Source organism: Myotis brandtii, unplaced genomic scaffold (assembly GCF_000412655.1).
Source record: "Myotis brandtii unplaced genomic scaffold, ASM41265v1 scaffold702, whole genome shotgun sequence".
NCBI classification, from domain to species: domain Eukaryota; kingdom Metazoa; phylum Chordata; class Mammalia; order Chiroptera; family Vespertilionidae; genus Myotis; species Myotis brandtii.
The window spans coordinates 622183-637593 of NW_005370755.1; the positions used below are offsets into that span (position 1 = coordinate 622183).

The 15411-nt window shown below is 32.8% G+C and overlaps 1 protein-coding gene across 5 annotated transcripts in view; it reads right to left on the reverse strand.

Annotated features, from left to right (window-relative positions):
- The window catches only part of ERBB4 (erb-b2 receptor tyrosine kinase 4), a 916002-nt gene that overhangs the window by 294981 nt on the left and 605610 nt on the right, over nt 1-15411 (reverse strand). For all 5 annotated transcript variants that reach the window (XM_005882279.2, XM_005882277.2, XM_005882280.2 and 2 more), the window contains exon 4: nt 9133-9267. In XM_005882279.2, the coding sequence (XP_005882341.1) occupies nt 9133-9267 (135 nt within the window). The remainder of the gene's footprint in view (nt 1-9132; nt 9268-15411) is intronic.

A 15411-nucleotide genomic window follows, 5' to 3' on the forward strand; every position in this document is an offset into this window, starting at 1 on the left:
TTAACAAAGTAGCAACTGTGGCATATAGTTAACTAGTTTAATTTTGTATTCTATTTCTTGAGTACAGAGTTTGAATTGATGCTATAGAAAATATTTTTTAAAGAAACTACCTAGATCAAAATCTTTGTTTAATAAAGCGTGAGGAAGTAGGAGAACAAAAGTGGCTGATCAAGACACCTAATTTTGAGATGACTTTGCCTTTGTACATTTTTAAATCAGGCTTTTTCCCCCCCTTTTATATATTTCTTTTACTTATACTTAAAGGAGAACTTTAAAAGAAATGTCACTGCATAATTTCCATCCCATTTTTTTTCTTCCCTGCTTAGAAAGAGCACCTACAATTGCCAAAAGAATCACCTCTAAATAGAACATAATTTGTTCTTGCCAGGCAGCAAAGAATTAAATAAAAGTTGCATAGGGCTGCTTGCAACAATCTAGGCTTGAAAGATTGTTAAGTGGGTTAGCAGCTTGATCTCCTTATTCATTTTTCTCCAGCTCCCTGGAGAGATGCCAGCCCCTCCTGCCCCAACCCTCCAGTGTAACCAGCAATCTTTCCTCTACTTCTGCTCCAAACTTTGAAATAAAAGTGGCTAAATTAAAAAAAAATAATAAAAGTGGCTTAGTGAGAGGACACCAATAGAAGACGGAGAGCACACGTATAACTTCATCTTGGTAAATGCTATGAAAAGAGGAACTTAAATGCACAATTTTCAGTTACTTGTAAACATCTTCCTGTTACTTCAAAGCTTTCTCTAAGTGATGAGAAATTAGAGAAGAAAAGGGAAATAGTAAGCTCTTTAAATTCTACTGAATTGTGCAACTGAGTTCCATGAAACCACTTTCATTAGTGAATGGGAATAGACATATGAGCAGTAATGAAATGTCTGAATGATGGTTGCAAAACAGGGCCCAGGCACAGACATAATCACTCTGAACCCATTACAGAGTAAACAGATCAGAGAGAAATAGAAGCTGGGTAATGCTGAATGGATTCAGTGTAATTTTCATTCAATTTTACACAGTTGCTTTAAATGCCAAATACACAATTATGGTTTTATGTTTTCAAAAATCAACTATGAAATTCTTCGTGAATTTCTTTGTGTAAGGCACTTGTTACATGATTAATATATTTTTTTTTGTTCTGATGAGTATCTTTTTAAAAATTTAAGTCAGTTTTTTAATCAATGTAGCATTTCAACCCCTATACCTAATTCCTTCAGGCTTAAAATTATTTGCAAATTCTCATATAGCAGGATGTCTTCAAAGTTATATAGGGGTACATTTTTCAATTATAAAAAAGGAATTAAAATGTGCCAGATCACCAGATATGTCCTACTAATAATCCTTGATTTATACTTTTAAAATTATTGTAAAAAATACACATAAAATTTACCATCTCAACCATTTCAGTAGTAATAATGCATTCACATTGTTGTGCAACATATATGACCATGAGTCTTTTCACCTTATATAAATGAAATAATACATTGAACCACTCCCATCGTTACCTCCCCCCCGTCCCTCACAAGCAACAGTATACTAGTATTTTCTGTCTTTATAATTTGGACTATTCTAAGTATTGTATGCAAATGAAATCATACAGTATTTATCATTTCTATAACTGGCTTACTTCACTTGGCATAATGTCCTCAAGGTTCACTAATGTTGTAGCATATGTCAGAATTGCTTTTTTAAAGGCAAAATAATATCCTATTGTATGTAAATACCACATTTTGCTTATTCATCCATCACTCCATAAACTTTGGAATGATTTATCTTTTCTTAAATTACCTTGATTAGATTTTTCTTGGTTGTCATAAAATTTAAACAGAGTGTGTAGTTCTTAATTCTTTTTCCTCCCAATGAGATAAATGTCATTCAATTCCAAAAAAAACTCCAATTTAAAAAAACTCACTATTTCAAGAAATGTTAGGAGTTATTAGTAAAAAAAAAACACCACCAAAAAACCTTAATAATTCTGATTGCTTGACCTTTATTCATCATGTCTGAACAATGTAAAAGCCTTTTTCATAATACCAGTGACTTTTAGTTAAGTAATGATATTCTTCTTCAATCAACAGTGAAAGGCTTGTTAAAATTTACTTTTAAGTAAATTTCCAAGAAACAATAAAATCTGAAGGCTGCCCCCCACTGGATAATTTGAATCTCACAGATCTGCTATTTCATGAACTTTTTTTTATCTTTTCAACCTTTCACTGGAAGACAGCACGTCCTTATTACTAAAAATTGAAAGTTGTCAAGGCTCTCAGCAACCACAAGTGGGATTCTGAATACCTACCTTACAGAACTTCTATAAGATTTGGAAATGGGGTTCTTTAAATGCATGTGATACACCAGGCCCAGAAGGTCACAGGCACTTAAAGCACTGTTATTGCTATGCTGAAATTAGTAACAGAAGTTTCATATAACAACAGAGAGCTACATATTCTCTAAGAGGGGATTCATGTATTTGGTATTTGGCTCATTTGCAGCAAGCCCATATATTCTATGCCATTTTGAATCAGCAGCTGGTCTGAAATATATTCATCATAATAAGCTTTGCTAATCATTTGAAGAGCATAGAAATCCTACACCAGGTCAATGCTACTTACACCTGTCATTAGAATCAATTGGAAAACTTGGCAAAAGGTAGATTTCCATCCTTAAACCAAAATTACTCAGGGAGAAACTTGGGGAGTTTGGAAGCCATCAATCTACTTATCTCTGGACATAAATAACCTTGTCCTTTCATAATGTTAGACCATAAAACACAACACCTCTGCTGTCACTTTACATAAAAATAATTTTCCTTCTAACAGGCCATGGTCATGATGATTTATTTGAGGTAGAAAATTTTAAGAGCCAGAGCAGCATGCTTGTGGGGTACAGAGGAGTTTATGTATTTGGGGCAGAAACTCAGTACTCTGAGAGGGAACATTTTTGTAAGATTTTTATTCAAATAGAAGTAATGTCTAGTCATAATTCTTGCATAAATCTTGTGTGCAAGAAGTCAACATGAATGCAGAAGCTAAGTATACTAATAATTTAAATGAAAAATGTTAACAGAATATGACTCTGTAGAGTCAGATATTTTATGGCTATACATTTTTAGTTAAACTTCCCTGTTCCTAAAGAGGTTATTTTTTCCTAAGTTGTTTGCCCGTGTGTGTGTGTGTGTGTGTGTGTGTGTGTGTGTGTGTGTGTGTGCGTGTGTGTGTGTGTGTTGTATCTTATTCAACATTTGCTCTACAGGAGACCAAGGGCCACAATCTGTTCATCTGTTCATATCATGCATGATGGGTAGGCTTAATTTTCTCTTTGCATCATTACAGAGGTAAATGATAAACACTGGGCAGGGCTTAGCCCTGCATTACCTCCCTATGGCAGTAGTGTACACAGACTATCATCAGATTTTCTGAATTTTGAGAGCTGGTTGTTAAGTACAGCCATTATAAAATATTAAATTATATAATGCCTAATTAAATTTTATTTAAACAAAGCAAATATATACTTAAAACTCATCATTTTCTGATTCATTTACTATATTTCATTATAGTATCTGTACAATTGAGTATATTTACATCTCTTGAATCTGTATGGTGGAAATACTACATAATGGCAAGCAAACCAGTCATGTCTTCCAAAATCTACATTAGTTTATAGAAAAGGGACAATGATAGGAACGGTTAAACCATGGAAATAAGAAATCTCTACAAATTAGGGTGTTTCCCCCTTGTTTTGAAGAGTGCTATTTTACCAGCACACCACTGACATGAGGTATAATTTGAGACTGAAGAAACCATGCTTTGGGAAAAGCACTATTAAAACTTCTCTAAGAAGGTCACAATATATGCCATGCCTGCAAGGGCTATTTCCTTATGAAACGAATTGATTCCACTAATTCAGAAACAGAAGATGAAATGAGCCTTTACCAGGAGAAGAGGTAAAGAGCCCAGCAACTATAAAGGAGCTGGTACTCCAAGGTTTGGAAATGATCAGAGGGATATCCTTGCCTGAATTTTATGGAAATCTTCTTCTTATGATTCCAGTCTCATGGACTCTCACATATCAGTCAGGTTCAAGTTCTTATTCTCATTAATAACATTGAAAAGACAGCAGAGCTGTGCCCATTTGATGGTTTGAGCGTCAGCCTGCGGACTGAAGGGTTGCAGGTTCCATTGCTGGTCAAGAGCATGTACCTCCGTTGCAGGTTTAATCCCTGGCCCCTGTTGGGGGTGCTTACTGTGGGAGGCAATCAATAGTTGTGTCTCTCTCACATCCATGTTAATCTCTCTCTCTCTCTCTCCCTCTGTTCTCTCTCTCTCTCTCTCTCTCTCTCTCTCTCTCTCTCTCCCTCTGTTCTCCCCCCCCCTCTGTCCTCCCTTTCACACCACACTTTCTAAAAAAGAAAAAAGGAACAAATATCCTCAGGTGAGAATTAAAAAAAAAAAAAAGACAGCAGAGCTACACTTGAAATACATCCTAGATTCTATTAGTTTTATTTGCTAATATTTTATTTAGAATAATTGTAACTGAATTCCTACATGATCTTTTCTTTTTTTTAAATATATTTTATTGATTTTTTACAGAGAGAAAGGGAGAAGGATAGAGAGTTAGAAACATCGATGAGAGAGGAACATCAATCAGCTGCCTCCTGCACACCCCGCACTGGGTATGTGCCCGCAGCCAAGGTACATGCCCTTGACCGGAATCGAACCCGGGACCCTTCAGTCCGCAGGCAGACGCTCTATCCACTGCGCCAAACAGGTCAGGGCCATGATCTTTTTTATATATTTTTTTATTGATTTCAGAGAGGAAGGGAAAGGAAGAGATAGAAACATCAATGATAAGAGAGAATCATTGATTGGCTACCTCCTGCAGCCCCACACTGGGTTTTGAGCCTGGGCATGTGCCTTGACTGGAAATCGAACCATGACCTCCTGGTTCATAGGAGGTCACGCTGGCCGGGCCCTATGTGATCTTTAATTCATTTGTTTTTGTTTTATTATTTGAGGTTCATAAATAATCTACTTCAATTTAATAGGTCTGTTCTAAAAGCTATTCTTTGAATTAATAAGGATTCATTTATTCTTGCTAAGATATATATATATATATTCCTATTTCCTTAATTTAAGTTCTCATGTAAAAATCTTTTGAGAAGAGTATGCATGATTTGACTATGTTTGCATTTGTGTGGAACTGGTTATCTGCATATATAATACACATCAATTGAAGCTATATTGAAATGCATTGTGGGCATACTTTCCTGCTACTTTTTTTTTTTTAACTCTTCTACAAAAGTTCAAACTTAGATGAGTGCTTCTATTTTATATAAAGATTTTAATGTTGAAGAAGTAACAATGTTGGTAAAAATATCAGTTTTAATTCTACTCTATTTTGAGACAATTATTTTCTAGTTCAAGGAAGTTATATATATGGGACACAATATGCAATATTAGTAAAGAGTGAGCAATTTTTAAGATATATGAGTCATTAAAACAAAAACGTAGTTTCAAATTTTCCTAATTGATTTAACTCAGACAGACCATCTGGTTTAAATAAATAATTACTCCTGGACTTATATTTGTGAACTTAATGCTCTTTTATGTATTTGCCAATTTCCACACATTGTCATTTCTATCATTAGCTGGTTTGGGTTTTTTTAAAAATATATTTTATTGATTTTTTGCAGAGAGGAAGGGAGAGGGATAGAGAGTTAGAAATATCGATGAGAGAGAAACATCAATCAGCTGCCTTCTGCACACCCACTACTGGGGATGTGCCTGCAACCAAGGTACATGCCCTTGACCAAAATCAAACCCGGGACCCTTGAGTCCACAGGCCGACGCTCTATCCACTGAGCCAAACTGGTTAGGGCTGGTTTGGGTTTTAGAAAACAATTCAGAATTAGTGGTGTACCTCGGCCTGGCCTGTGCCCTCTCACAATCCAGGACCCCACAGGGGATGTCAGAGAGCTGGGTTAGGTCAGATCCCACAGGCCGGGCTGAGGGACCCCACTCAGCCAGGGTGTACAAATCCATGCACTGGGCCTCTAGGTGTGAATAAAGCTACTATGCATATAGGTGTGTAAATATCTCTTTGAGGTACCATTTTCAATTTTTTTGGATATATAATAAGAAATGGGATTGGTGGATGATATGGTAGTTCTATTTTAAAATTTTGAGGAACCACCATACCATTTTCCATAGCAGTTGCGCTATTTAGCAATTTCAACAAAACTGCACAGGTGTGTAAATTTCTGCACATCTTCACCAAAATTTACTATTTTCCTAGTATTTTGATAGTAGTCATTCTAATAGGTGTGAAGTAATATTTCATGGTGTTTATTTGCATTTCTCTAATAACTAGTGATGTGACTATCTTTTTGTATGCTTATTGTTATTTGTATATCATCTTTGGAGAAATGTCTATTGAGATTTTTTGCCAGTTCTTGCATCAGGTTGTTTATTTTTTTGTTATTGTTGAGTTGTAGGATATTAACTCCTTATCAGATACATGATTTATAAATTTCTCCTCCCATTCTTTAAGTTGTATTTTTACTCTTTGATTGTATCCCTTGATGAACATAGTTTTAAGTTGGATGTAGACCTAATTTTCTATTTTTGCTTTTGTTGACTAGGCTTTAATGTCATCTTCAATAATCATTGGCAAATCCAATGTCATGAGCTTTTCCTTCATGTTTTCTTCTAGAAGTCTTATAGTTTGGGGTCTCATATTTAGGTCTTTAATCAATTTTGAATTATCTTTATATATAATGTAAGATAAAAGTCTAACATTAAACTTGTGGCTATCTAGTTTTCTCAACACTATTTATTAAAGAAACTGTCCTTTAAAAATAGTACTTATGCCTATCACTGCTTCAAAACTCCACTACATATTAATTATACTATTAGAATTTTTTATTTAATGTACAACTGAATAAGCACTTACTATATCATATATTTACTTTATAAATATTATGATACATGTATTTAACATAATTTTATTGCAATCCTTTGTAATATATTTCATAAATGTATTAATTTTTATGAATTTAAAATATAACAACTTTATTTTTGTGTTTTTTTATTTATTTAAAATATTATGACAAGGGGACTATGGGTTTCACTAGACTGCCACAGGGTGCATGGTCTCAAAAAATATTAAGAATTCAGAGAACTCTTTTTTCAGTAACTCTGGCAACAGATGAAGACTTGAGCTAGAGTAATGGAAATAAGAACTATGCAAAATAAATAAAAAAGCAAATTTACCATGATTTAATGATTAAATAAATGCCAAGACCAAAGAAAAAGTGAAATCAAAGATGACTATCCTGTTTTAAACTTAGGTGACTGGTTGGTGGTGTGTGGCTCTCTGAGTCAGCAGGGTAGAAGTTGCATTTAAAACCACTAGAGTATCTGTGATCGCCCATGGGAAGAACGTCAAGGAAGAAACTGAGGATAAGAACATAGGTGATCAATATTCAAAGACCAACCAATTTATTATCATCAATTAGTTGATATGCATTATATATGATATGCACTATATATATAATGAGTCAGCAAATAGAACTAGAATATAAAGAATAACACTTTGATAAACAATTGGTGGTTAATTTGCAAAGTACCATTCATTATGACTCTATTTTGTATTTATAATTTTTGTGCTTGCAATTACTTGCAGGCAAAAAGAAATGCAGCTCTAGCTGCCTAATTATAGGCACAACCATCCAAATTCACTCTGAAAAGAACAGCACAAAGAGATACCATCTGTGAAAGTGCAGTAAACCCCTCAGACCTTTTTTCTTCCACATTCTGTATGGCTGGTGGGCACCTTCCTTTTGCCTTCTGTCTTGGGCTTTATTCCTGTCTGATCTTGTTCATGCATTACAGGCTAGTCCCTCTAACAAGCAGACAGTCAGTGGGCCATTCCTCTTATCAAACCATTATGCATTTTCTATACATAATGTACCATAGTCTGAGCAGACTGAACATGGAAGCCATTTCTGAAACACATCATTTGCCTTGTTAGTGTGAACAGATTCAATCTTTTATTCTCATATAATTTTATGAGGTAGGCAACTTGAACACTGTAAAGATGAAATCACATACAAATTTCTGCTCAAAAGCAGAAGAAAATTATGTTACTCTGCTTAAAACACGTTTCAGCCATTTATTGAAACACAGCTGTCAGTTTGAATCAAATGTATTCATATTTCCCCATTAAATTGTTAGGACTGTAATGAAACTTGGAGTTTGATTTCCTATAAAGCATCATAACACAATCAGTACAATTTCAAATAATTGTTGAACTGTGTGACGATAGTTATGATTTCAGGTGGGAAATATATAATAATAGATGAGAAATATAAAACCCAGGTTAACACGTAATGAAAATTATATTTTCATACAAACATCAGTAATAGTAAATATGGGGACAACATAGCCTCCTTTTATGAAAATGACACCGATTCTTGACAGAAAATTTTTCAAAGGTTTTAATGATTGAATATTATTTGCTTATAATTTAATTATATGGAACACTTTTAATCTGATAAATTTTCTATGGTAGAAATAATACATTTTAAGATTGGTAAATTGGGCTGTTTATTTGCAGACTAAAACCAGAATATAACATATATTTCTCCTATATAAAGTATATATTTTTATACTCTACTTATTGTGTTTGGGATTGTCATGAGGATTTTAGGGGAAAATGACGGCTTAGGAATCTTAAAATGTTCAATTGATTTTAATTTTTTAAATTTATAATAAATAGGAAAGCACATTGTTGTTCTACTACCTTAATCTCAGTGGTGAAGCAGTAGTTAGACATCAGCCTTAAGTTTATGGACAATGGGGCACATATTTATAAGTTGAAAATATGGTAACATAATTTTGATTTATTGAAAAACGTCATGTTAAGAAAATAGTAATTTGTAAAGGGGAAGTATCATTCCAAAAAAAGAGAGTAAATTTCAAGTAGAAGATTGTTCTTTTGTATAAAACAGCACAGTTCAATGGATGTAATCAAAATTCAAAATATTATCAATGGCATGATAAACAAAAGTTGTTCATTTTCACAAGAAGTAGAAGAACATTTTCAGACATTAAAAAGGGTAATGCTACTCACATCCTGAGCTACCATTTGTTGACACCAGAGTCAAGTTGGAAGGCCATGGATTCCGAACAATATCTTGCCAATGAATTGTGTTTGCATAACAAAGAAATTTGTTCTGGTCTACATAGACTCCACCATTTAGGATTTCTGTATTAAAACAAACAAACAGATTTGTTGTCAAGCCTTTTGTTGATGAAAAGGTAGTCAATAAAAATGAGTTACCCTTAAAATATTTTCAATGTTAGAGTTACTTCGTTAATAGCCAGTATATCTTTAAACATATTTTTTGTCATATAAATTAAATGGAAAAATTGAAAAGATAAAAAATACAAACAAACAAACAAACAAACACCCATAACCCAAATGTTCAGAGAGAAAACATTCTTAACATTTTGGCATAGACACTACTAATCTCTTTTCCTGAAATTGGGGTAATATTACATATAATATTGCCTGGCCTGCTAATTATAATAGTGATTGGTGAGTAATTAGTGATAATCAAATAACATTCTACATTATTTCTAGTGAGAATACAATATGCCAAAGAATAAATTAAATAGTACTTATTCAATGAATCCCCTCTTTTTGGTCATTTAACTTGTTTATATCCGATTAGTTTTTTAAAATAAATTTCCACAAATGACATTATAAAATCATAAATTTTAAAAATATTTTTAAGACTTTTGGTACAAGTTATCAAATTTCCCTTACAAAAAATTGTTTCAGGCAATGTGACATTGACTAGAGTCAATGGGTAAATAATTAGTCCCAAATGGAAGCTAAAACTAATGAAGGCTCCAATCATAAAAAAAAACCCACAAAAAACAAACAAAAAAAAACATTCTTTGTCTTGTATGGAATCAATAGAACTGCCAATCATTCCTTGAGAACAACACAATGCAAGATAGAATAAAAACACTATGGTTTGACCATGGGAACAATGGTATGACCATGGGATAAAATACACTAATGCCAATTTTTACTTGTTTCTCTATTTCATAACACTTTACTTGATCAGGTAACTTGTCTCCCTGAACAATGGTTGTTCATATACATTGATTCTCTTTAAGTTATTCAGAAATAAAGTTAACATTCTTCTGCAAATACTATTGTTATTTTTTTGAAGAAATTGGTTAGAAATATACATAGCATCTTCTGCTCAATATCTACCACATTTCCTCCTCTTGTTTAATAAAAATAACAACTTAAGATAAAGTCATATGTCAGTCTATAAAGCATTCAGTTACAAGTACAAAAACTGAACTAATAGTAGCTAAGGGATGGTTTTTCTCACATAATAATAAGAAACCTGCAGAAGGCAGTTGCAGATATTAGTTTGTCTGCTCCACAGTACACACAACCTGTTCTGTGTGTTGGCTTTATTCTCTCCAGGCACAAGAGGGCTGCTGCATCAAAAGGTGTTAGTCTGCAGTCAAGGCATGTGAGGAAAGGAGAACAAGCAAGATACTTCCTCCTAGTAAGGCACCAACTATCTCTTTGGGAAGAGATGCTCTCCTCAGGGATTAAATATGTATTCATTGGCCAGCACGATCTCTCATGGCCATTGTTCTGCAAGAGAGGCTGAGGAAGCAAGTATTTAGGTGGACATATTGCTTCTTGAACAGAATCTAAACAAGCACTCGTGTTAGTGAGGAAGGAGAGGATATTGGGAAGGCAAGTGACTCTCTCTCCCTTCGTGGCCTTGAGAGAATCATCTCTCCTGTTCAGTATCCCATGCTACATTTTTATGAGTTAGCTAAAAACAATGAGGGTGATAAAATATGAAAGGAATAGGTGACACCAGAAAAGGGGCATTTGTGAAAGTGAGACTGCTAGGCACATCTAAATGGCCATACTGTGTTGCATGTATAAAATCCTCCAGATTTATTTTGTTACTGCATGGCTTTCCACATTTAAAATCACTTGGATTTCCATCATCAATCCTTTCACTGACTATGGCTCCATTTTTTCAAGTGAGAAAAAAATAAACAATAAGGAATTAGATAATCTTTCTACTTCTAAAACTCAGCTCATTATTTTTCACAACCTACCCATATAACCTTCATCAAAGCAGAAGGGAGATGTAAGATGCAAGAACGATTGTGAAAATGAATGTCTACATTAATGTTTGGCATTAAGTTCCTATCTAAGAAATGTGACGATCTCATACTAATAGCTTTCTCATGAGACATTAGGGAATGCTCTTCTTCTACAGGAATAATTCTTCATTAGGTGACAAAAAAAGGAGATTTTGATTTCTATCCAAGAAATAAAGGTTATTCTTCAGTCTACATTTGGAAAGTTCTACCTTAAAAAAGTGAAAAGTAATAGCTCACACATTGTAAAAAGAGCCTGCATTTTTCAGGAGTCACATTTTAATTCAAATAGTTTATACTGAAGGAACACAGTATCCATCTCTAACTTCCTATCTAGAAATATTCTAATAGAATCAGATATTATATTGACTAATAATCTCATCAAATCCCTTTCTTCAACAATATTAATCTTCTACCAATGTTTACATTTATTTCTTAGAAATATTCTGTTCAAAAGCTTGGTTTATACTTTGAAAAGGATTTAGAAAGGAGGCATTAATAATGCCAGTATAATCTTACATGTTAAAATTTCAAATTGAGACTACAATCATAAGTCTGGATACTTTTGTCATCCTAAATTCAAAACCCAGCATCTCCTAGCAGTTTTAATCAGGAGGATTTATAATTTTTTGTATTTAATTATGGATAGTTTATGCATGTATGTGTTTATTTTCTCTGAAAATAATTTTTTTCCTATATGTTTGGCTTAGAACTATTATTTATTGAATGTCAAACCCCACGATCAGAAAATGTGTATTTTATTGACAATTACAGGATAATTTTAATGTATACTATACCTTACATTTTCTTTTTATCAACTTGATTACCTAGTTATATCAGGATATAATTTAAAAAATAAATTTATTTGTATAGTTTACAATGATTTTATAATGTTACATGATTTTTAAATATTAATTTAATGTTTTATGGGGAAATATTTAGTTAGATTTATTTCTGGAATAAGAAAATTCTAGGAAAGGTATTGACCTATAAGAAAGTTGTTAAAGTACTGATTATTTACTGGACAAAAGGGATAACTGATGTTTCTCTCTTGGTTAACCATAGAGACAAGATTACATTTTTTATTAGAAAGAGGGATAAGAACTAGAAAAAGAGAACAGCTTGATAAGATATTTGCCTAAGAAGATACAAAAAAACAACAACAACAACGTCTGGCTATACTTTGAATCTATCTTTGCTAACACAAGAACAGCAGAACTTTCCATCAGTATTATTAAAGATTTATTGGAAGGTACCATCTCTGTTACATCAAGAGTTTCCTTCCTGCTATCATGAAATAAAATGATAATTAAATTTTAAAACTATGACAAAAAAAGACAAATTCTAATTCTAAGCATGATAAGCAAATGAGGTATAAATTTAATTGATATTCAAAGATATATGCAATCTAGAAGATTTAAAAGTCTCAAAAAATGTTGAATAAGTAAATAAGCTCAATGCCATCTCATTCCATTGCAATTCACTTCCATTGTAGCTAATATATTGGAGTAAATTGAGAGGGACACAATTAGATTCCTGGCCATTGGAATAATTGTTAGAAAAAGCTACGATGAATTTTCTTTTATTACATAAAAATATTTCCAGCAAGTTCAGAAAACAATACTGTGTCTTCTTAATAAATGTCATGGTTAAATATAGTAAGATATATTAAATATGACATTCTATGAAAAAAGCATTTCATTACTGAAAAATTCCAGTAAACACTTAAATATGTTTTGTCTCAAACATTTTCTACTAGATTAATACAAGTCAAGTGAAAATATTATGAATCATTTTGTATTTTAAGTAAATTGTAAACCACACTATTTTTAATATGTTGAATATATATATATATCACAATATTAACTGAAATATTATATTAAACTCCATGAAGGTAGGGGATATTTTTCAGTGCTACATCTACAGCATCAACCCTAGAAAAATGAATATTTTTAAAATTGATCTGAAAAATAAAAGTACCATGAAATTGCCAAGAACATTGATCAGTTAACTTCCATTATTTTTCCTAATTTTAATTTATATTCTGGTGAAAATAGATTAAGATTAAAAGTTGTCTTTTTTCAAAAACAATGGCTCATCTCATCTGGTTCTACATTTCATTAAGTCTGTTTTATTCAAAACTGTGTCTAACATGCAAGACACAAGTAAGATACACAATAACTACTGCTTCATTAAAGAAAATCTAATATATTGAATATAGGAAAAATTAAAAATATATATCTAATTTTGAGGTTAGATCTTTTATAAACTGAAAGAGAAATAACATTGTTATACAAAATTCTATAAATTGATAATGTACAAAGTTATTGCAGGCAGGGTGTTTGATATTTACAATGCATATTTAGACATGTTCTTTGGTATCCCTAAACCTATTTTGTGAACCAAATTCAATTATTTATCAAGTGAATAATAATGACTTTGTGCTACCCAAGACATACCAAAGTCCCCCATATCTGTGCAAATTATTTAGTATATGCTACACAGACATCTAAAATCATGTTTTTATATTGAACCATAAATCTACCATATATCATTCCTTAGATTATTTTTTAGAAAGTTCTAAAGTGCCAATATGACATTTTAAAGAGGATATATATTGTACTAGTGTCATAGCCTTCTAATTCAAAAAGGTTGTCAATTTGACCATTTTCTCCCATTGATTCAAATGTGTATAAGTCTAATGAAGAAAGAAATGTTTGCGTTATTTAAAGAAGTTATTTTGTGCTCTTTATTTCTTTGCAAATGCTAGTTATTATAGTGAATTTGGGGATGAGTGAACATTAAGAGAATCATTGACATTTTGCAAATATATTATCTGAAAAGAAAATGTGATAAAACACTGAATCATAGCTTTTTCTCCGGCCCTGTATGAAATAGCCTAATTGTGATGTAGATCCCTGCTGAAAATACAGATTAATCTGACCTCCTTACTACACTTCGGAAGTTGACAAAATTGCTTTGACCCCATGCACAATTGGTAACCATTTCATAAAGAAGATTGAATGTCCTTTCTTTTTTAGAAAATAAAGATTATGATGTTAAAAGCGGTTAGCCATATTCCACTTCAGTCTATATGATTGGCATCAAGAGTAAACTTTATATTTCTACTCACAAAGCTACCAACCACAATTATATACGAAAGACCTAAGAAGCAAGAATTAAATACTTCACCTCGATTCCTAATGGTGTATCTAAATGTCTTGTTTTGCATGGGTGTATCTACAGGTCAACCTCACAATTACAATGATAATAAAAATAAAGATTAGAAATATTGCCTTGTCTAATTGCAGTGGGAATGTTGTAACAGTGCATATATCACAGTTACATTGCCTATCCAAACCAAAGGTCAAGAAGTCAAAATCCAAAGTGGCAAAGCCCATTTTCAAGATGAAGCAATTACTAGACATTCTCAGACAGAAAACAATGCATCTTTCTCACTGTCATCACCTAAAACCACACAAATCTGTTGTCTGATAGGAATGCAAAAATAATATAGCTGACATCATCTACCTGTGATACTTAATACATCATCTCTGGAATAGACTTGGTCCAGAGATTCCTATATCTTTCCCAAACCCAGACCTTTCAGCTGGGAGCACAATGAATAGTTGCTACCCCACTGGGTCAGCCCTCAAGGTTCATTATTAATAAGCTGAGACTCTAAAGGCTAATGAGAACCGGGTGCTAGAGGAGACAATGGCTCATTCATCATCAATCAAGCTTTGAAGTTTTTATACAGATGATTTAAAGAGAGTTGAAGTGTGCAAAATTGAAATGTCACATTTGTATTGCGAGTGGGGAGAGGGTGATAATGTAAATGAGTGATGTAACCTTCTGTATTTCAGCTCAATGGTCAGAGTCAAAAGCTCATGGATGCAGATACCAAATGTTAGGAAATAAGAGTAGACAGTTTTTCGATCAGAACAAGGCAATTTCTAGATAAATTATTAGCTTTATTGGGTAAAAATAAGTTTAAAATAGAAAAGAATAGCATAACTATCTTGGTTTGAACTAAAGGACCTCAATAATGTTCTCCATAATGTTTCCAAAGCATCCTATATAATAAAAGGGTAATATGCAAATTGACTCTAACAGCAGAACCACTGGGAATGACTGGTCACTATGACACACACTGAGCACCAGGGGGCAGATGCTCAATGCAGGAGCTGCCCCT